We start from the raw sequence: 24,922 nt of genomic DNA, 5'->3' as shown, positions 1-24,922 counted from the left end.
GATCTTTCGTAGTATCTTCTGCACTGTCGAGAACGGGATATCTGTTTGTCGTGATATTGAACGTGCACTACTGGTAGCTTGTTGAATCGCCTGATTCATAAACGGCAGTTGCAACGTCTTCAACTTGTTCCTGCTTGATACCTTTACGTCCTCAGCCTGGCTGCGCGCCAAGAATTCCTGTTGTTTCAAATCTTTCAACCATTCTTCGTAAGTTAGTTACGGTCATCGGTCCTCCACGTAACTGTTTTAACCGCCGGTATTCACGAAGAGCAGCACTGGCATTTTCATCTCGTGCCTTATTAGTTAAGCTGATAAAACAGCTTGACTAATAAGGCACGTTCACGTAGTGGCAACGCCATCGGCAGACGAATTTTTAAAGAATGACTAGAATTACCGTAACCTTTCTTTTCATCCTCGATAATGTGTCACAAAATACCCATATATGAAAATGACGTAATGAAGTTTTCGATCGAAGGGACAGAATTTTCCGTATTGGTGTTTTTTGGTACTAATTTTTTTTTCTTGACAAATCGAAACCGCATACTATAATATGTATGGTGACCAAATTTTGTTATATTTCGTCCAGCACATAGCCCGCTAAAGGATTCCGAACACCTTCTGTTATTTCTTGATCACCCTGCATATAAAATAAATAAAATAAGGTATAAATATAATATAAATAAAATAAAGCATGCTTTTAATAAAATAATGGTTCCTCTATCGTGGATATCCTGATCATCAACAATGAGAAACCAGAGGGAATGGTCTTCGCAAAACTTTCTCGCATACTCTAATAAATTTGTTATGCCAGAAAACCCCTTGGCATTGGCGTACAATAGTTACGAAATATTAACTTTTGGCGTGAATATAGCATTTTTTATGAATCTATAATGTCATCCTTGGCGAGTTAATTGGCGATTAATTCTGAACATGCAATTTAAATACCCTAAAATCGAATTTGGATTTTGGACATATTCTTAATAATGGATTGAAACAAAAATTTGATGCAAAACTGAACTTGTAGTCACCAAATCCCATACCAAATTCGGTATATTGAAGTCACTGCATTTTTGGATTATCGCGTGACAATGACATGATGAAATTTTCGATCGCAGCTACAAAATTTTCCCCTATTGGTGTTTTTTAGTACTAATATTTTTTTCTTGACAAATCGAAACCGCATATCTAGGCCAAATTTTATGGTATGGTGGCCAAATTTTGTTATATTTCGTCCAGTACATAACACGCTACAGGACTCCGAACACTTCCTGTTATTTCTTGATCACCCTGAATAATATTTTTATACCTTACTAGTCTGCTGAACCCTCGTCTTCGTCTACACACACACATGTGTGTGAGAGAGAAAGAGAGAGAGAGACATGGAGTTTCTAGGTTAATATGGTTCATGGTATTTTTAAGAGATTAAATTTTAAATTATTTAACTATATCAGGAAAAGACGATCTAAAGGCATTTTGTCAGAAATAATAGTACCTTTTTCTCAGTGTACCTACTGATTGGGATCTCTCTTCAGCAAAAACTGCTGTCATCCTCTGTTGTCAAGAAATCAAATTTAGTATATATCAAAAAATTTCAGTGATTGCCAAATAGCCAATTGTCTTTTTTTTAAATAATACCTGATAATATTTATTTAAAAAATAACCTTTTCAAATCTTGAAAGACAGAAAAATTACCTACCAGCAAAATTTTTTCTTCTGCAACTGACAGGGTATCAGTAGCTAGACAGACAGTCAAAACTTCGGCGGTACAGATAGAATTAATGAAGTGAATTCTGTTATCGAAGGATTATAATAATAAGACATTTTAAAATGACACTAAAATGGAATTCCAACATTTACGAAACTTAGAAATGGTTTTCACTGAATACGATTCAATGTGAGCATTGGAAATGCCATCGCACATTTTGAAAGTATTTTTGGCTTTGTTTATTTATTTACTAGTTGTCGTTACTAACCATCTGGTATTGAATATTGTTTGTATTTGATTTCAGATAAATCATTTAGTTATAACTTCATGTCCATGATTCGGATAAACTATCTGCAATTAGCACTGTGTTACTTTAATTATCACACGTATGTTCATTGTGTACAGGAACCAATTTAATGGAGATTAGTCCCATGAAATCATAGCGCAATTCGAAATTTAAATATGTGGCTCATGTATCTTCTAAATTTGGCGGCATTGTAACCACTTTTTTTATTAGTCTATTATGCATTTTATGCTATGAGGATTTGTTCTTAAGATGCCACCGTTAAACTGATGTGAATTAAAATCAGGATTTGACAATTATTTCACTTCGATTTCTACTTTTGATTCTATCCCTTTTATGTAAACAAAAGAAGAAAGACAATTCTTTTTTTACATAAGCTTTTAATAATCCTTCGTAACTCCTAATGTTTTTTATGCACGTCACTGTAAATAAAAGTTTTCGCAATTAAAACAATCAGCGCTGTTAAATGCGTACTCCAACACGTGCGCATGCAATTTTTAAACAACATATACACGTTTCCTTTGTCGTGTGACTGAAATGTCACGCGAAATTCATTTCAGAGGCATGAAATTTGAGGCGCAGCGAACCAGTCCAATAATAATTCTCGTTCATTTTTTATAAGTATCGGAAATACATGTGATATGTGCTGCCATCTGCTGTAAAACAGTTTAAACTCCTTTGATTCTCTCTTGATTGAAAGAAGGCGTGTTTTCCATTTCGATGCATTTATTTTACCATGGTTTCGCCGCTTTGGAGACGTATTTTTAAAGGTAAAAAATTGATTTAATTATTTTTTACAGTTTATTTATTTTATAATAATAACAATTCAGGGAACTGTTTTTTAAAAAATAGTGTAACAATGGAATCATTTATAGAAAACTTGTAACATGTACGATTACATTTTAGACTAGCATCGTCTATCTATATTTTATTTTTAAATTTTAATCTTAATAATATAATAGTATTTTATTAAAAGTTTTTAAAACCATCAGAATGTGCATGCCTGTAAAACCAATTACTATGACTATGAAAAGAATTGTTATAAAATATACTTAGAATTATTTTTAAAAATTCATTAAAATAAAAATAAAAAGTGAACTGACATAAAATTGTTATCATTGGAAAGCTCATTTCTGAATTCTGAAGTGCTGTAAAAATATTTTTTTATGCTATTATATAGTCTGGAATTAAATGAAATTTCAAAGAAAATTAAAAAATTTTATTAATTTTCAATTAAATATCTATTCAAAATTTTGAAAAGTATTTGTAAATGATTTCAAAGAAATAACTGTGTGCCAAATTAGTAGCTTTATATCCAATACGTACTTTCTAAGTCCTGAATAATGTTTCGAACGATTTTTTTTATCATGTATGACTCAATTTATACAAAATATGGCAACCTATTAGCAATGACATATTAAAAATTAGAAAAATAATAAATTTATACATAAAAATAATACTCACATAGATCATGAAAAAAAAAAAAGATTTTATTCTCTGTCGATATTTTGCACAAATATAGTCAGTTCATCTAAAACAATTTTGGTTACAACATCGGGGAGAATTTTCAAATTGCATCTTTTTAGGATAGTGCCTTGTAGCCTAACTAGATTTCAAAAACAATTTTGATCCAGCTTTTAAAATATTTAAGTGATGATTCATATTTAGAGTTCAAATTGGCTTTACATCTTTTTTACTTTATCATACATGGAGTATACAGAACGAAAATATTGTAATTGTCAAAAAAAAAAAAAAAAAAAAATCAAACTTGAGATTTGAGCGAATTTTTTTTCTTCTCGAATTTCTTTTCGAGCGAATCGTTTTTAAATCTCCCTGAGTTTGAAAAATGCATTTTTAGAACTATGCTTGTCTGTCTGTCTGCGAACACGATATCACAAAAATTCTGTAAGTTTGATGAATGAAATTTAATTTTTGGACTTAACATCCAATTTGCATATTTTTATCAAATTTAACCCATTTAGAAGATACCTGTCTAGATGGCCAAGTACAAGTTAACACCATAATTACAAAACAAAGAAAGTTAGATAAATAAAATTAAGTATACAAATTTAGCGTTTAAACTGTAGCTCTATATCAAAACTTAAAAAAAAAATCTTCTAAGATTTTTCTGTCTGTTTGGACTTTCGCATGCATATAAACATGATATTTCGAAAACTTAACAATTTAGTCAAATGAAATTTAGATCAAAGATCTGATCGTCTAGCGATCTGTACTGTCGCATGCATGTAAAAGCGATAATTCAAACACATAAATATTAGTTCTCTGCCGAATTCAACTTTCGGTTGGTCGGAAAAAAAGGCTTCGAAAATACATATCCGTTTTTCGGATACTTGTGTATTAACTGCATACCAACGTCAGAAAAAAATCACCGAAGATCGTTCGCTAAATTCGTTTGTAAAAATCATTCACCAAATACATGCGGTTAATGTGTATTAACAGAATGTATTTGGTGAATGATTTCATACCGAATTTCTTACCGATACAAGTACCGAATTTCTTTACTAAACTACTAAATGGATGGGACTCTCAAAATAAAAATCTGAGTACTCGGGGCGTTCACGGCCTTTTCTAAACCCATACTACTTTTCAGGGGGGGGGTGTATAATACCTTTATCACATAATATGCGAGAAAGTTTAGGGGAAATCACCTTTGTTCGCTTTGTTTCGCTGTCCAATATATATTAATAAGATAAATTTCAAAAGACTTGTCTGATTTTTTAAAATTATGATTGAAAGGATTTATGAATTAATTAATGATACGTTGAAAAATTGAAAAGCAATTCTGTGGTAGAATTTTTTATTTTTTAAAATGAGGATAGTAAAAAAATTTTTTACAATAGTCACAATCAGAGCATGATTTTGAGATAAGTATTGCTTAAAACATGTAATTGTACATAAACGTGATCTTTGATAATCTTTGAAAAATAATTTAGAATGCTAATTAGGTTTTTAAATATTTGAAACCATTGTGTTTTGCGCATCTGATATTTTATTCAACAAATAATAATGATATTTATGAAATAATTACAAAGATTATACCTAAAAGGTTAACATGACAATATTTTGAAATCATTGAATAAAAATTATAATAAAACAGTATCAACGTTGATATTCGACGAAGTTACTTTTTTCTTTATTGTTAAGAGATTCTATAATGAACAGTTCACTGATAAATTTTAATCTGTTTTTTTTTCACTTGGAATAATTTTAATTTAAAAAGAAATCAATTGTATACATTTGTATCAATCTTCTTGAAAAGGATAGCGAAAATTTTAAATTGATTCACTCAGTCTTTCAAGATTTTAATTAAAAATTTAGAATAACACTAATTCTTCTATAAGAAAAGAAAACTCTTGAATTTACAGAGTAATTTGTTTAGGGATTTAGTTTTTATACAGGGTATCCCCCTACAAAAAAAAAAAAAAAAAAAAAAAAAATGTTTACCCCCCTACATATTGACATAGAAACACATTTTACTTACAGTATTTCATTAAATTAGGTGGACAAATATATGAAATCTCTTTGCTTTCTATGGAAATTGATAGTAATAAATTTTAAAAATTAAATTTTTATATCTCTCTTACAGAGTAAAAGTATCAGTTAGTAGATAATTCTTTTATTTTCATCTATACCCGCACAAAATTTCAAACTTCTGTCTACAATATTTGCCGAGATATGCTTATTTATAAAGTTGAAGGGTGCTTGTATGAAACAATTATTTTAGAAATGTAAATTTATTCAATACATTAAGTTACATTTCTAGTCTTATATCATCATGACTTGAAAGAAATTTGATACTCACACGTTATGTTGTTCACTTTGACTAGTCAATACTTGCAGCTTCGACTAAATAAAAAAATAAAAAAAAGCTGAGAAATTGAACATTTAATCTTAGAGAAGTAATACGATTCCGATCGAAAAAAAGCAATTCTTTGTTTGTATTTACGTGGATGGTATTATGCTTTCCTAAAAAATCACGCGTTAAAGCAACTAGAGACATTTAAAATTATGTTAATTTAGATTGCATATAATCGTGATACACTTGTACATGTAAGTAAAAATGCATCTTTGTACCAGTTTTGTACAGATATCTAAAAATGCCCATCTACATTATTTTGTAAACACTTCAATGCTTTATGTATTATTTGATCATTCTTGTAAATTTAACTAACTAAACTTATAAAAACTAATAAAAGGCATTTGCAAACTAATAAAATGCATAATTTAAACTAATAAAATGCATTATTATTTTCTAGTTCTGCCCTTTTAATAGCCTGTTGTGATATGTGCGTTATCTTTTAAATGTACAAATAAAGAATCTTTCAAACACCAATCAAAGGTTTGAAAAAGTGGTCTAAGTCAATAAATTCGTTTTTTAATATCTTGGAAAATATTGTTGATAGAAGAGTGGAGCTAATTTTTCATAATCTTCTATTATTTTATATATGAATCTCTAAACATATTATTCAAAGATAAATTTTAGTTCATAACATGATATATATATATAGTTGAATTTGTCAATGATACTTAATTTGTCTCGGATCTCCCGATTTTCTATTAATTGCATATTAAAATAAATTTATATTTGGAATTTGTCATAACTAAATATTTTAAAATGCCTGATTAAATAGTAGACTTTACGTTTTATGATGACGTTAAAAAACAATAAAAAGTTTTTTTTATTTTTTTTATATTTTTTTTAAGCTTTGAAGGAATTAAATGTAAACTGTGATATTTAATTTAAATTTTTATTACATAATTATTATATCTAAAATGTTATAAAAAGCTTCACTTATATAACAGTACTTGCTAATTTTCATCACCCCGAAATAAATTGCCAAATAATGCAAACCGTCTCCAACCATCCTGACGAAATCTTAGCACCTTATGTAAAATGAAATTTCGGGATATTAGCGTGATCTGAAAATTGCCAAATAAATCCAAAAGCCGTAAAAAAAAATACCTATATGAGAATATAAATATTTATATACTGTTATTGAAATTTCTTATTTATTTATGAAAGTTGTTATTTTTTTTAAAATTAGTATTACTATTTTTATTTGTAATCATCCTCACCACATTTATCAAATTTTCTTATTTACTTATTATTTATTTTATTTATTAAATCCGTTAAGTATAAAAAACAAAACTTCGCTGCTATTTTTTATTTAAAAATTGACATTTTCTTTTGCTATACTCACTTATTTTTATACCCAGTTTTTCTACATTTGAATTTCTGGAGAAATCGAATTTTTATAATGCTTTTATTATGGTCTTGTCACCTCTGAATTATCCAAGTTCCATTTTATATAATCACCGATCCCAACATATGTTTGATGTTTCAGCTGCGCAGACTACTCAGTGCCGAGTGACGAAATAATGACTCAACAAGTTGCAACTGCTAAACTTATCTGAAACCTAAACAAGCATAAATATAGAAAGGAAACAAAAAGAAGCTCTCTAAAAATGAACACACTAAATGGTGCATAAAAAGACGCGCCTTGATTTTAACACAGGGTATTCAGGGCCGGGAGAGGGGGGGGGGAACAAACGGTGACAGTAGTGATGGATTTAGGCATTTTCTAGCCCTAGTCGATGCACATTATGAGATCTTTCTTTTAATAGCTGCGTAATTTAGCTTCATATTTCAAGAAATTTTAAACTTAATAACGTTTTGATAATTTATATAAATTAATTTTTTATTTTAATAATTTTGTGAAAATTTTAAAAACTATTTTAAGCATTGTTCCTAACAAATTTCTCATCAATAAGAACGTAATTTAATTTGCACAAGCACGTTACATGAGAAAAACTAATTTTTATCAATATGTCGGAATCATACTAGCAAAAACTCAAATTAAAAGATTCATTTAGCTGCCATTTCAAACTAAACCTTGAAAAATGTAACTACTAGCAGATAGGTATCTGTTTGAAATGAAATAAATATGAAATATATTTATTTTTGGAAAAATTAATACAAGAAAACGCTTTTTGTGACTTTTTATCTAAATTATTAATTCAATAATTCGGTGTTACTTAAGAAAAAGTTTAAAATATAAATCGGTGTCCGACAGCAAATTTCTAAATTGTTAGTAATGGGCTTATAATATAATAAAAATTTATTTAAATAAAGTAAAATATTGTTTTTTTTTTTTTTGGAATTCTTAATCAATAAATTTTCTGATGAATTATCAGTTTTAAATTTTTATATACCCTCGGCCCTGTGAATTATATTTAACAAATCCTTTCTTAATGGGGCAGAATGAATTTTGTAGCACCTCTTTTTCCCCTTGAGTAGAAAGCGCCCCCTTGTGGCGTTTGGTACAAGACAATCAGTTGAACGGGAGACCTGCATCCTGAGGTCGACTTTTTCCTATGCGCAACCCTTGCGCTAACGCCGAATACTTTCGGTTGGAAACGGTGGAATCCCTCCACCATACTGTTTACTTTAAACTAATTGTCTAACTGTGTTTGTAAATTTTGTAGTGTAGCTGTGTTTGTATAGATTAAAAATATTATATTTATAACCGGGTAGTTCATTAGAAAATCGCAACACACTCACTATAATATCAGATTGAATCAGCTAAATTTTTTACTGAATAATCATCTCAGATATTGCATAAATTATAAAACAAAATATTCTGTAGTATATATAAAAAACTTCAATACTAAATGATTCTTCTGTTCTCATATTTTAAAAAATATGATTTGCCAACAAAAATGTTTTTATATTCATTAAAGATTTAATACTTTTGTTTAAAATTAAAGTTCAAATTTTAGGGGAGATAGCCACAAATTAGGAAAATGCGTTGTACAATGAATAGAACGTTGTTAGACTTCTAAAATAGTATGATATGAGTTATATGACTATCAAAATTTGAAGTTTAAAAATATTTTGCCGTGGAAGTTATTAAGATCAAGTTGTATAAAATATATAATTGCAAAGTTTAGCCCCCAGTAATATAGGACGAAACAGCTGGTCGCCAAAGGCGGCTAATTATAAGAAATAATTGTGAATTCTACTCTAATCTATTCTTTAGAAGGAAAAAATAAATAAAATATTATGTTAATTTGGTTACCTTTCACAGCAAGAATATGGAATTATCTGAGATTCAATAAATATTTTTTCTCTAAATGAGAGACCGCGGTGGCGTAATGGTAAGGTCTCGGCTTCGGAACCGCAGGGTTTGAGGTTCGACGCCCGATACCACCGAAGAACCGTCGTGTAAGCGGGTCTGGTGCACGCTAAAACCATCCGGGCCAAACATCCTCTGTGGTGTGGTGTAGAGAGTGGGGTGCCAGCTCAGGTGTCGTCCTCGTTATCTGACCGAGGTTCAAAATTCCGAGTTCCGCCTCAAAATAGTCCTAGTGTTGATTTAAAACGAGACGTTAATTTAACTAAATTAAACTCTGAATGAAATATAAGGTGTGTCTAAATGAAATATATATATATATATATATATATATATATATATATATATATATATATATATATATATATATATATTACAGTTATAAGTAAAGAAATTTTAATAATAATATTATAATTCATATGGAAGAATATAACTATAAATACTGCCATTGTCTCGGAAACACTGATTGCAAAGAATAGGAAAGGAGTAGATGACTTCAGAGTAATAACTCCTGGGTTAGTGATGGATCCAAATACTTGGGCTCGCCAACTGTGCACAAATTTTGTCTTGACAAAGTGTGGCGATCAGACGATTCTGCCATATTAATTCCTCCACGATCGAAATCATGGCACTGTTGGTCACAACATAGCCTGTCCAAGACCTTGATATTTACGTTTTGTATCTCATAACAATGACACCACAGGAATATGGTGCATCATGTGAGACACTACTCTCCATATACCTCTGTCGACCTGAAATATATTTGTGAAACAAGCTCCCCTTCTGCGCAAAGAAATTGGATAATTGCTCTGGGGGAATCCATTATGCAACGAATCGCGGAAAAAATTCTTCAGAGATTAGGATATTGATGCGAAAACGTTAACTACGTGCGCGCGTGTAACTGGGTACACGCCATCTATTGTCTAACACATTAATTCATATGATTTGATATAACACCCTTTGTCTCTCTATATATCTGCCTGTAGCAAAGAAAACTCCCAAACGATTTCAATTAGATTAATGAAATTTGTTATATCACCTTTACACCACATTTGTATATTTCTATCAAATTTAGAGCAAAATCTGTTCAGAGAGTATGCTATTCTAATATAAGTAACATGATAACTACAAAACGAAGAGAGCTAGATAGATAAGATCCACTACACAGATTTACTATCCTTAGTATAGATATCTGTCAAAGTTTAAGCCAAAACCAACAACTGGTTGAGTGTCTGTCGGTCTGTACTTTTATAAATAAGTAAACGGGATAATTAAAAAAAAAAGCAATGACTTAAATACATCAAATTCGGCGTGAGAATTTGTGACTACAAGTGAAGTTTTGTGTCAAATTTTTGTTTCAATCGATTGAGAAAAACACGATTCAAACACAAATACGAAAAAACGTTTTTTTTTTCTTAAGCAATGGAAGAAAATCGCGCGATTAAATATTTGGTAAAACAATGAAAACGGTTTGAGTTTCATGGAAACAATTTAATACTATTGTTTGAAAATAAGCAACCAATACTTTTTAAAGAAATTGTCAAAATCCAGGTAAATGCACGACAATTAAAGTGGTGTCATTAAAACTATAATTTTTTTTTTAATTTTAAGATAGTGTAAAAAAGCTGTTTACAGTTTTTGTGCAATACTGTTTTCAGGAATTATCCGGGAAAACAACCCAAATTAGCTTAATTTAAGAAAAAATTCCAAGAAAATAGCACCAATATGATCATTTCCACTTTACCTCATTAAAGTGTATTGGATCAAATTTGATAGCTCAAGGTCAAGCTATCCAATCTAACTAACTATCAAGGTCAAGCTATCCAATCTAACTAACTATCAAGGTCAAGCTATCCAATCTAACTAACTATCAAGGTCAAGCTAGCCAATCTAACTAACTATCAAGGTCAAGCTATCCAATCTAACTAACTATCAAGGTCAAGCTATCCAATTATTGTGTTCTTTAAAAGAGCAGTATAAAATGTTTTTCCTTGTTCGGGTTCAGTTAGTTATTTTGAAGCTCAGATTATGAACTAAAATGTAGTTAATGGCAAAGTTATCTATTTTGTGCAGGTTATTTTGTAAGGATTTTGTAAACTTTCTGATAAAAATTTAAAATGTTTGAAATTTTGATACCTTTTCTAATGTTTGCATCCCTTACGTTCTTCAGTATTTTTATGTTAATTAAAGGATCTCCGTTTTGAATAATTCGAGCCTGCGTGTATGACTTTTGAGTTCAGCTCTTCAGGTCGGTGCAACATAAGCAATCATTGATAGTAGGATTGATTTGTAAAATAATCATTTATTGCTTTTTGAATTTGAAATAGCGGTTGATGAGAGAGCAGAGTATTTTATTTTATGGTCTTAGAATTTTTTAAGAATATTTTTGGTGGCATATACAAGTTCGACTATTATACCTGAAATGACATTTAAATAGATGTTTCTTATTTTTCATAGAACTATATGCTTATATAAGTTTAGAAGACAGATGCTTCTTCTTTTTTTTTCTGTGAACGAGCATGATTAGCAGTTTTAATTTATTGTGACTCAAATTAATTAGTCACTCTTCCGCTTTCATTTGTTCAGGCACTATGATTTGCCTGATGATGATTTGCAATACATAGGCCAATGGAATCACCACTTGTGTCTTTCGTTTTTTTCACTAACTACTCACTTCCTTGAAATAAAAGTTTCAGGAAACTCTTTTAAATCACTTGTTAGGATTATTGAATTGACCTATATTCAATTTAGAAAACTTTTTAAAAATTCCACATGTATTATTATGGGCCCTTTTTCGTGAGTGAAAAGATTTATCTTATATTATTATTATTATACTTAATCGAAAGTGAAATTTTTGGATGTTTTTCTTGTTATTTAAAAATGATTCTCGATTCTCATAATGCCAATGCGATTTTATCACTTTATCTGCGCTTTTTGGTGTTCATAGTTGGTAAAGCAGAACTATAGTGTATTAGCATAGCTAAAGAAGTTATCGACGTCTAACTTTTAAATTCTCAAATCGGACAAAAAATTAAAGCAGCACTTTTATAATTTTACAAAAGTAAAGATTTTAGCGAAGTTTCAGTATTCGTAGTTTTGTGCAATGTTGTAAAAATTTATGTCATTGCTGCAGATGATTTTTTAGAATCATAATATAATAGTTTGGTTTCAAAAATAAAATCTAAACACTAGTCATCTGATATTATGTGTTACATGGTTTTTCATGGTTTTTTGAAATGTAAGACAATAGGTGACACTTTCTTTGTTTAATAGGTGGATATCTTTCTCTCATTGCCAAAGCCTTTATTAAAGATTGATACATTAGCTTGATCTTCATAGTTTTGGCAACATAGTTTTTCGGCTTAACTAATAGAAATTATTTATTCGTACTTTACAGGATCAATTGAAAATAATATCTCTCCTCCCAGATCTATCAGGAGTGGCGCCCAACAAGAAGAGGAAGTTATTCTTGCCCTCACTTTTCAACATGACAATATAACGCCATGTTGAAAAGTGTAGGCGTCATGACTTTCCTATGATTTCAAAATATCAGTGATCTTTGCTGATGACATTACAATTATGATTGAGCATTTTTATACTACAGGTCATTAAACGGCTCATGCCATCATTAGACTGTTATATTATTTGGCTACCCTATCCCTATATCACTGAATTCTACTAGATGTTACTCGGTCTAAATTATCACATTATCTCGGTCTCACAAAACATCCACATCAAAACCATCGGCAATAAAGCCCAAAGAAACTGTATTGGTCTGAGAAAATTCATGGCTTCAAAAAGCAAATTAGAAATCAAGCACAAGATTTTGCTTTACAAATCTTTCATTCACTCAGTAAAGCTGGATTGAGTGTTCTGGTTTCCTTAAAAGAATTGAAATCTCGGGTCTGTTTATTCTTCTACAAACTTTCAAAGCCAAATATTTTTTATCGCTTTTAATTTAGTCTTTATATAAACAATTTTAAGTAGCAATAACCAACTAAATGAAATAACAAAGTGCTTATGCAAATAACTTTCTAAATTGCCAATTTTAGTACATTCTGTACAAAAAAAATTTCTTAAATTTAACAAAATTTTAAACAAGATAATAAAATAAGAAATTGCAAAACTTCTCTAAACACAATCTAAACAATATTTAAAAATAAAATAGAACATTCTTTTAAAATTATAAAGTACCACATTTTTTTTAGAATTTTAAAATTACATAATCTAATGATTCAAATGGAAATTAATTAGGTGTATTGCTTGATTAATGACCCAATATTAGTTACATCTTATTTTAATTTGAATAAATTCGATTGTGCGGCTTTTATAACGACTTTCAAAATACCGCAAAAAAGTCGCAATGGCTCTGGACCTCCCTAGAGTTGTGGAGCCTCTAGATAACTTTCTGCTTTGCTTATTTAATAATCCGGCCCTTTCAATAAACGTAATACTCTATTTGTCCCTGCTTGGAAATTAGATGACATCAAAAAATGAAGGAAACTGCAAGTGCTCAAAATTAATAATAAATAATCAATTATTCTACTTTGCATTATCTCTACGATGCTCTTTGATATCTTGAACATCTTAAAATATAATAAAAATATTGTAACAATATTATTATACAATTTATGGTTAAAAAGTGCAAATCGTAATGCCGCATTAGGATTCACACCATATCAAAGATATTTTGGCCAAATTTTTCCAAACAATGCCTCAAATTCCTAATAAATTTCTTTTGGATCTCCCCATTTATGATCCTTTGTAAAGCCTTCAGAAACGATCACTTGGGTTTTGGAACATTTATACTATTATTTTTTATCGATTAAGAGAATATGTACAGACGCTTAACTGAGGTGTAAATCTGAGAGATTTTTTTCAACTTTCTAAATAGTTTTCCAATATAACCAAAACGGGCTACTTTTTATTTGTCACGATCATTTATATGCACTGCTATTTGTAATTGCTTATCAACTTTTATTTCTTCATAAACTCCTTGCTTTTCTCTATGGGATCACAACCGAAAACTTGTTTTAGCTAATTTTACCTTTTCTTGTTTTCACGACTAAATTTCTTCGAAGAAATGCTCTTTATAGAAAGAGATAAATTTCCTTTGTTCTATTTTTTTTAAAAAGTAAATGCTATATTTTAATTCATGCAATTCTTATGTGTTCTTGCGGGTTCTTCTTGAATCAGCGGAACACCAGAAATTGTAAAATTGTGTCCGTTACCGAGAATTTTGTGCTCCTTGGATTATCATGGATTTCTAATCGGTGTCTGTATAATTATTAATTATGTATAAATGATATTTTTATAAATAATATAATCATTTATAAAAATAAATCATTTATAAAAATAAATCATTTATAAAAATAAATCATTTATAAAAATAAATCATTTATACAATAAATATAATCATTTACACAATATTAATAATTATTAATATTGTATAAATGATTATTTATTTTATGTATAAATGATTATATTATTTTTATAAAATTTTATTTTAAAATATATTGATAGATTAAGATATTAATAATTAACCACTGGCAAAAATGCTTATTTTAACAAATATTTTTCTTCAAATATAATCCCAGATCCAGATCATCATTAACGATCAATCACATAGCTCTCTAATCTAGGGATGACGAATATTTTCAGAGCGGTTATTACGTAACCAATATCAAAAAGTCACAAATACAAGTGATCAATACTTTTCAAAGAGGGGTGTGATTCAAATCCTTCATACGATTTTACTGATGATATTTCGATTACAGGTTTTGGATCACGATAGAAACTAACAATCGATACGATATCACTGAAATTTGCCGAAGCGGTGACGATACGATCTGTCCAATGGAAGCTCTCGAAAGAAATCTGTGATTGGATTGAAAAGTGAACGGACCGGTTATTGGAATTATCGTATCGTATCATTGAATTGCATATCACTGAAATTTATCAGAGCGGTGATTTCACCGGAAAGTGCAAAGTCACCACTCCACTTTACAGGAGTGACCGATATTCGTATTTGATGATGCACTATTCCATACAGATCATTTTGAATTGCTCGTGACATGATTGACTTTGATTACATGTACTCTGTTTACTGCTGGCGCCATCTATTGGTAGAATATAGGACTAAAGTAAACATTTTAAAGAAATGACATATTTTTAACTCATCTTTTCCAGAAAATGGTTCACTCTAATAAATAAATTAAATAAATAGTTTTGAGAAAAAAAATAAAATTTAAGAAGTAAGCTGAAACAGATAAATTAATTCAATCACACGTTAATTAAATTAGTAAATTAAGTATTAATTACAATTAATAAATTTTATATTTAATATTATGTAATAATTTTTAATTAATAATAAGATTGAAATAACAGATATTTGGAAAGCATATTTAAAAATAACAATAGCAATATTATTTGTTATTCAAAAAATCGTGGATTATGCATCTCTACTCTAATCACACTTTAACAAATTCTTTGAATAAACCAAACTTTCTACCTTTATTTCAGTTTTAAATAAATATTTATTACATATTTAAAATAATATAAAACTAGATATATGGACTCTTTATGGTGAATATATTTAAAAGAGTACGTTCACGACGGTTATTTATTTTTCCATTACATTTTATGAATGCTGTCTCTACTTCTCAACTCTTCTCTCGCATTTTTACTGCAAAGGAAAACAACAGAAAACCGGAGAATTTTTTTCGACTTCATATGAAACTTGTAAGTTTTTTATTATTTCTGTGGATAAGTTTAATTTTTACGATGAAACTATTTTTAAAAAATTAAAAATTTGATTTTTTTTTCTGTTAATAAATTCTTTTTTTTTTTTGTCAAAATGAGACGCTATTTTAATATTTTTATATTAAATTAGACATAATTAATTTTTTAAAGCACTGTATTTTTGATTACCTTATTTTTTTCCCCTCCGTCCTGAAAAATTTGTTATTAATTCACTTATCATTGTAAAAAAAGCATGTTTAAGGAATATTATATCGAAGAATTTGTTTGAATCGCATTACTATTGTATTTTTTAAAAATATTTTTTTGTTGATTTTAAAGTAGGGCATTCTCTGCTTTACAAATTTTATTTAAATTGGTTAAATAATTATCCTGTTGTGACTAGTATGTTTATTGTTAGAAGTATCCAATATAAAAACACTGAAATTTTTGCTGCTAGAATTTTAATATGTAAACTTAAAAAATATACTATTTAAAGTTAATTGAATCTTTAAAGGAAAGAAAATCATACCAGGCTAGTTGTAAGCCTTTAAAATGAAGTAGTTTTTTGTAATTTTTTCTTATAGACAAAAGAAAAAGATGATTAATTTAACTTAATATATTTCTAAATTGAAGATTTTTACTTTATGAATCCTGCCTTCAGATTGGTGTCAAGATTCACAGTTTCTCCCATTTGGAATTAGCTTGAAATTGTTATTTTTTATAATATTTTCTGATATGTTATGCACAGCTTTATATTTTTTTGTATATTAAAATTTGTATCTGTAGTAGTAACTAGGACTTTTTGAATCTTTTTTCTGCTCATGACCCTGTATTTCCAATAGAAAAATTTGATTTTATCTTAGAAAATGAAATATTTTTTTAATGGATGAGAATGAATGATGTCTTAAAATTTATTAGAGAGTAACTTTATGGGAATCTTTTAAAACAGAATTATTTCCTTATCTTTCAGATAAGGATATAATATATCTAACTTTAGTTAAAAATATGAAGAAAGATGGGAATACTGTAAAATTAATTTCAATTTTAGTTGTTTTATGTGTAAGGATCATAAACTACAAAATCATAAACTCTTGTTATGAATTAATGCTATTAAGAAATTAAATAAAATTATATACATATTTTTGTTAATGTATCAACTTGTATCTATTTTAATTCTTTTAGTTCCATAATCTAATATCATATTATATTGACATTATCTGAATTATTAATAAATGACTAAAATTTATCCTTCCTAAAAATTGATAACCTTATATGAATAAATAGATTTTTTTTGTTTTGACAAATGTTTCACTAATTAAGTGCACTTTTTTTTAAAATTTATTTTTTAGTTTTGATATATATCTGCATTTAAGTTAGAAACTTTCATCTAGAAAGATGATGTAATAAAGTCTTCTGTAATGCTCATATAAAAAGGCCAGGTAAGTTTTAAAAGAAAATTACTTTATATTTTTAATAATTTGCTTGTTCAACTTAAAGTTTTTTTTTATATTATTAAGATGTGTGAGAATTTATATTATGCCACTTTGTAGCTATCTATCTATACTCAATTTCAGTTGTTATTTGCTCGTTTTATTTGATACATTAGAGTGATAAATGGACTTCATTAAAATTCACAGCTCAACTTTTATAGAATTTTCAACAGAGTTTTATCTGTTAGAATCTTTATTTGGTATTATTTAAAAAGTTTTAATAATTATTAAGCATTACTCTTCTTAAAATTTAGTTTTAATGCTTTTCAAAATAAATTTGAACTATAGTAATTACATTTTCTAAAATTGGCCTAAAGTATGAGCAAATTCTGTGTCTAGAATTTTATTGATTTGCAAAATAGGAGAATCACAAATTTAAATCATGTTCTAATGAATCAAGATTCCAATGATGAGAACTCTGTCAGATTTGTTGTTGTAAATCAAATATCCACAATTTGGCACAGAATGACCTGGAAGTTTAAAGAATAATTATTGGTGGGTATTTTATAATGATTTGGCTACATTCTAAACTACTAGGTCCTAAAATTCTTTCTCCTTTGGAAATGAATCCTGAAAGTCCACCCTGATGTGTTAAATATTTTCCTTATTTCATATGAAAAATTTTTTTGCAGCATTATTACATCATACTATTATATATATAATTTTGTATTTAGTTTCCCATAACATAAAAGGTTTTAATTTCTGTCATGTTAGATTTAATTCTTATATTTTCCCGCATTTCCAATCTTCATCAATTTTATAGATATATTTGAAATCCAAAATTTAATTTAAAATATTAATTGTAATATTTTGATATGCTACTTTAATTACAAGGGTGATTAATTTTTTACTTCCTAAAAAATGTGTTTTCCTGCTTTACACATTTTATCAAGCTTTATTTGGTTTTTTTTTTTTCAATAATGTATTAATTTCATACATTTTTTAAAAAAATGTTTTAGAACACAGCATATCCAATTCTTAAAGTTTCTTTAAAAGACTAAAAGATATGTTACCATTGTTAAAGAATCTCTTAAATCATATTAGGCAGTTAAATAAAACTATTCATTAAAAAAAAACTTAAAAATAATATAATTACTCTGCAACATTCAATTTTGGTTTTAATTTTATTTACTTTTAATTTTATTTGGTTTTATTTTTATTTCAAGCTAGTCATCTCAGGTAACCAGCTGGTTCGTCAAAAATGTTGGTTATATTTAATTTCAGTAAAATCATTTAGATATAATTTCATGCCTATGATTCTGACAAATTGTTTGGCATTAAAGCAACGTTATTTTAATTGTCTTACTTAATCTGTTTTTTTTTTTTTTTTTTTTTTTTTCTTTCTTTCTAATGGAGACATTCCCATAGCATCATAGCATTGCTAAAAATATTAAAAATCAAGTTCACCTATTTTCTAAATTTTGCAATGTTGTAATTTTTTTTCTTTATTTATCTTATAAACTATGCATATATTAAAAAGAATCCTTTTTCCTTAACTCTAAAAAAATGAAGGAAATTAATGTCAAATAGTTGCAGAAAAAATGAAAACAGGTTGGATTTCAGGTCAGCAATATAATCTGTTGTTGGAAATTAGGAAAAAGATACTTTTAAAAAATGCTAAAATAAACAAAAATTTGTACAACTATTAATTTGGTATAATTAAAAAGATAAATTGTATAAATTTTAAGACAATGAAAAATTAAATTTTTTGCAATGATATTTTCTGAAGTTATTATGGAGAAACATCAAAAGTAAGCTTATTTTTTAATTAATTAATTTTTTTAAAAAAAATTGCTCCAAGATGAACATTTCCACCCTCTAAAGTATACATGTGCCAAATTTCATTGTAGGTCAAATGGTCTGGCCTTTATAATGTGCAAGAAACAACAACATCTTTATTGTTCATATAAATATATCTTGTCTAATTTGTATGATTATTTTTTACCACTGACTTAAAAAAAAATGTTTTTTAATAACAGGATCATTTAATAAGATTGTTTCTTATCTTTCTTTTTTTTCCTCCTTGCAATAGAAAAAAAAATGGCCTTTACTCATAAGCAAGAAAAAATTAAAATGTAACTTTATTTTTTACCAGTCAGAATAGTTTCAGAAAATACAGTTTTTTTAATTTAAAAATTGCCATACCAAGATTAAAAAAGAGAAACATATTATTATATAGTGTTATTAAGCAGATTTAATTTCTAAGAAGACTTTTTTTTTTTTGTTATGCATTAAAATTACAATGTATCTCTGCTCTTTATTCCAAGCTTTAAAAATTGTTTGATGAATAAATATTTAAATTCATGTGAAGGGAATTACGAAATGATTAGATTTGATACCCTACTTTTATTATCATTATGCTTATAAACATCATGTTTTTACTGACACAAAATAAAATTTAAATTATACATATACAAATATTTTAGTTTATTGTTTCAGTTCCTGAGCAGTTAGTTACTTTTGATACACTTTTGAGTTTAATTACTTTTATGATAGTAAGTAACTTAAGATAATTGTCCAGTTCTTCCACCTTATTATTATTATTATTATTATTATTATACTTGTTTCTAGAAACTTATGCTTCTAAAATTTTATTGGTTTAAATATTACTAGAAATTTCATATAATGAAATTGAAACTGTATTTGCACCAATTTTGTTGATTTCATTCCAAGCAATAACATAATATTTTGTGGTATCCTGTCAGATCAAGCAGCAGCAACTTTAGAGATAAACCTGCATATTTATTTCACATAGCAAGTAAAATGTGATGATTTATCTAGCACACAATAGGAAATGAAAATTAATACAGCATCTTAAGAGTAAGAATATTATGGAGTTTTATTAATAATTTTGTGCATCCCATATTTTTTCTTTTTTATTCAGTTTGAGCTTGTTTAAAATTATAGAATAAATAGGTTAAATACAACTGCAACAGGAAATAGAAATTAATGTAACATCAGGTTAAATACAACTGCAGTAGGAAATGGAAATTAATGTAGCATCTTAAGAGTAAGATTATTATGAAATCTTATTAACAGTTTTGGTACTTCCATAATTTTGTATAAAATTATAGAAAAGATATATTTAACAAATGTGAAAAAATTGATTTGGAGTACTAATTCCTTAATTTTTAGTTTCTTCCTAGTTCCTACAAAAAAAGTCTAACTGGATTAAATTGCTCACATTTTATTCCTGACGATGCCTGCCCTGAAAGCTGCTACACCAAAACCTTTCACTAAGGAAATAATTACCAAAGGATATGGTTTTTATACACCCCAAGATGGCTCTGTGTGTAGAATTAAAGTCATTACTGATGAAAAACATATACTGACTGATCTAAATGATGATAATGAAAAAGAGATTATAGTTGGAGATGTTGACGAGCCAATTGATCGAATAATCGAAGACTGCATTCGCACTATGAAGGAGGAGGAAGTTTGTCGCTTAAAATTCGAACACCCCTGCCTTTATCCCGATGTTGTCATACCTATTGAATCTGCTGAAGAAATGAGAGCAGATCAAAGTTCTCCAATTGGTAATGAAAGTCCCAAAATGGAATTTGACAAGGATACTAAAGATGAATCATCTGAAATGGACGTAACTTCAGAGAATCCAGAAGTAGTGAAACCAGAATCTGCTGCTGAAGTAACACCAACTAGTGAATCTCAATCAGAAGACACTGAGGATCTTCCATCCAATATTGTTGAAATTGAATTTCAGCTGTTGGCATACACTAGGGAACCTGAAATATGGGAGATGAGTGTTACTGAAAAATGGCGTCGAGCTACATACCACAAGCAAAGAGGTTTGGAGCTTTATTCTCGGGGAGCCTATCAGTATGCTTTCCGTCGATTTGGTTTGACTTTGAAATATGTTATCTCTTTAGAACATGATATACCTTCTGGTCAAGAGGAAGGAATGGACATCAAAGGACTTAAGTTATCTTGTTATTTAAATGTTGCTGCATGTCAAATGAGGCATCATAATTATGAATCTGTTGTGATAAATTCTTCAAAAGCTTTACAGATGCAATCTGATAATGCCAAAGCTCTTTATAGGAGAGGTGCAGCATATGTACAGTTGCAGGAATATGAAAAGGCCAAAGAAGATTTAACTCGTGCCCAGCAACTTGAACCTAAAAATCAAGCTGTAACGAAACAACTTCAACTCCTAAAAAGCAGAGTTCAGAAATTAAATCAATATTATGCAAGTGCCATGAAAAAGTATTTCCAGTAATTCTTGGGCTTTCACAGAATTGAACTCTATAGCTATAATCATTGATCTTAAAGGCAGTTTAGATTTTTTTTACATTCTAACTTGAAATTCATTCCATTTTGATCAAATGCATATAGTGAGATAGATCTGCATTCGATATGAACTTTTTTCAACATTTATGAGCATTGCTCAATGCTTCCAACTTAAACATACCAGTTAGGTTAGAATTATTAGATTTTCTTACAAAAACATTTCATTATGTCTAATTAGTTTCATTTTCAAATCATGTAAATGAACATTATTTGGACTCTTTTCAACTTTCATGAACTAAATAGAGTGAGGTAAAAATATCTTATATATAAGTTATATACATATATATATATATATATATATATAATAAAATATTTTTTATCTTCTCAGAAAAACACTGTGATGCTGTTATGTTCATTGTTGTATTGTTTAATATTTATGAAAATAAATTGTTTTTGTTATAACTGTATTTTGTTTATTGGGCTAAATCAATTAATTAAAAATTCATTGGCAAAAATTATGTGAATTTTTATTTGTTTAAAAGCATTTTATTATTAGAAACTGATCAAAATATTTAATATAGATTGAAATAGTTTAATTGAGAAATTTCTTCAAATATATAATAATTGGATCATTAATTTTGAAAAGTTTGGAAAATTTTGTATATGTTTTTAAGTAGATACTTTATAGGAAGACTTCCTATAACGATTATTTTCATGACATTAATTTGAGAAAATCGCTGCTTAATTTATATTTTCCCATAGTCTCTAGAACATTCCTTTTTATATGCATTTTGCTCATATTATCTTGTATCCAAGGTGATTAGAGCGATTTTAATTGGATTCGACCCAACAGAAATATATTACAGAAAGGATGACAGTCTTGACCAAATATGTTGATATGTCAGTTCTTAAGTCATGGAGATGATGGGAGGCTTGAAATTTTATTTTTCCATTATTCCAGAGCTCTTGAAGATAGATGATAATTTGTATTTCAAACACTTCAGATATTTGAGAAAATTCATTTGTTTTAAATGAAAAGTAGTAATTAAATTTTTTATACTTTTTTGAAACACTTGCTTATGAGCTTTATGCTAAAACAAAAATGATATGTAGTAAACTAAATATTTTTCTTACAAGTATTAAATATATTTCTTTGATGTCAAAATACTTGAGTCATTAGAATTTTCTTTAAATATATTAGGACAATTTCCCATTTTAAATGGATATACAACAATGTTGTATTTTTAAATATATATCTGGTATTTTTATAACAAGATTTTTTTTTTTTCATGAAAGCTTACATGTATACAATGCATGAATAGCGATTTAAAAGTGTTTATATTTTCAATTAAATACATAGAGCATGGAAAGATGAGCAGCTACAGTTTACTATATTTATAAGTAATTTTTTTAAAAATATTTTTGTATTAAAAATCTGATGAAACTTTCTTTAATACTGCTTCCTATTTCTTCACTTACAGTTGTGATGATTCCTAATCAGTGTACCTAGGCTTAGTTAGGAAGGAATGCAAGGCATGTCTGTGTAAAGAAACAAAGGCTTTAGTTACATATATATGTTACACCTAACATCAGTTCTTGAATATTAAATGAATGTAAAGTTTATCTTATGCCAGATAAAAAGTGTGCATAAAAATATTACAAAATTAAAATAGATGCAATAAAAATGTAGAGAAACGGCAATTTAAAAACGCAGTTTTAAAGTAGGCTAAATGATGCGATTAAGTATCAAATAGAAAAAGTTCATGAAAAAAGTAAACAGATATAGAGTCGGATTGACTTGTAGTTTTAATTTTGAGGTGGCTTTTGTAGAATTTGAAATATATATATATATATATATATATATATATATATATATATATATATATATATATATATATATATATATATATATATATATATATATATATATATATATATATATATATATTTCAGATATGATCGCTGTGTTTGTTTTTCATGCCGTTTCATATTTTGCTAATTGACGAAATTTCGTCTCTGAATGGCTGTTAACAAAAAATCTCCCTGCTCCCCCCCGATTTGCTGTGAATCCCAGCATTTGTTTTTCCAGTCTAAACGAAATATTCTAGAGGAGATGACGATGTATATGTATTGTATGTCGCAATCAGAAATTGATAATTGCTGTGTCCATAAATAGAAAAAAAAAAAAAAAAAAAAGAGCTAGCATGCAGTTCCTTAACATCTAGCCATAACTATAGCTGAAAATAAGTTGATATTTTTTTGAGAGATTTTTCTGATGGTCCTGCGACTCACCACGTGTCCCTTTTAGCGTTTTCTTGCAATTTTCAGATTATGTTATTTTTTCAATTTTCTTGGAACGAATTATTCTGAAAACCATCGTCAGAAACCTAAAAATATATGTTATATGTAAGTTTCTGTTGCAATAAGTTAGCTTCGACGGCTAAGTGAATATTGATCGATTGATATAGAACAACTTCATTCCAGTAATGCTTTATTTCTCGAATATCTTGGTGTGCAGCAAAGGCAGCTTTATTTTTTGACTAGTCCTCTATAAAGGCCTCAACGAGCATTTTGAAATCTGAAAATAATATTTTTATTAAACATTTACCTGCTAAGATGAAAACATTAATACATCTCATAGATTCAGGAATGAGTCAGAATCTTTATATATATATATATATATATATATATATATATATATATATATATATATATATATATATATATATATATATATAATTGCCGTTTCAGTGGCATTGAGGCGGAGTAATGATTTGTTTCCATTTAGGAAGAAAGAATCTGATAATATTGGATGCTACTTAATATTTAAACAATTAAAAATATATGCTATGTATTTTTAATTACCTCTGATTGGAAATCAATAAGATCTCCAACTTTAAAATTTCGTTCTGAAAAGCCTTACCGTGCAGGCTTTAAGAATTGCTTCATTTTGAAGACATTGCTTGTGATACAGGGCGCATAATTTTGAATACTTTACAAGGATGTAGTAATGTTGGCACAGAAATATTACATGATTTGTTAAAGGAAGACAATAACTTTATCAACCATAAAATACCAAATGGCAAAAAATGCGTACTATGCATTGCCAGGCTCTAATGAACCAACTCCTCAGGAGAAGTGGATAACATAGCAAAGCTTAATGCAAATCACAATTCTGTGCTACACGGTGTCGAAAATTTTCCTCATTGATTAAAGAAAGCCGCGGTGACTTACTGGTAAGGTTTCGGCTTTGAAGCCGGAGGTTTCTAAGTTCGAGACT

At 28.2% G+C, this 24,922-nt stretch overlaps 1 protein-coding gene across 3 annotated transcripts; it reads left to right on the top strand.

Moving 5' to 3' along the window:
* The first annotated feature begins 2,679 nt into the window (after nt 1–2,679).
* Nucleotides 2,680–21,948, top strand: LOC129984525 (uncharacterized). 3 transcript variants are annotated; one of them, XM_056094423.1, is made up of 4 exons: nt 2,739–2,779; nt 15,857–15,904; nt 17,254–17,343; nt 20,530–21,948. In XM_056094423.1, the coding sequence occupies exon 4, from the start codon at nt 20,594–20,596 to the stop codon at nt 21,629–21,631; it is 1,038 nt and encodes a 345-aa protein (XP_055950398.1). In that variant the 5' UTR covers nt 2,739–2,779; nt 15,857–15,904; nt 17,254–17,343; nt 20,530–20,593; the 3' UTR covers nt 21,632–21,948. The 3 variants fall into 3 exon arrangements, with proteins under 3 accessions (XP_055950399.1, XP_055950398.1, XP_055950397.1); XM_056094424.1 differs by lacking the exon at nt 15,857–15,904 and having other exon boundaries at nt 2,680–2,779; XM_056094422.1 differs by lacking the exon at nt 2,739–2,779 and having other exon boundaries at nt 15,770–15,904.
* The last annotated feature ends 2,974 nt before the right edge of the window (nt 21,949–24,922 follow it).

Source organism: Argiope bruennichi, chromosome 9, assembly GCF_947563725.1.
Source record: "Argiope bruennichi chromosome 9, qqArgBrue1.1, whole genome shotgun sequence".
NCBI classification, from domain to species: domain Eukaryota; kingdom Metazoa; phylum Arthropoda; class Arachnida; order Araneae; family Araneidae; genus Argiope; species Argiope bruennichi.
The sequence above is the reverse complement of the archived record's forward strand: the minus strand, read 5'-3'. Positions and strand labels throughout refer to the sequence as shown.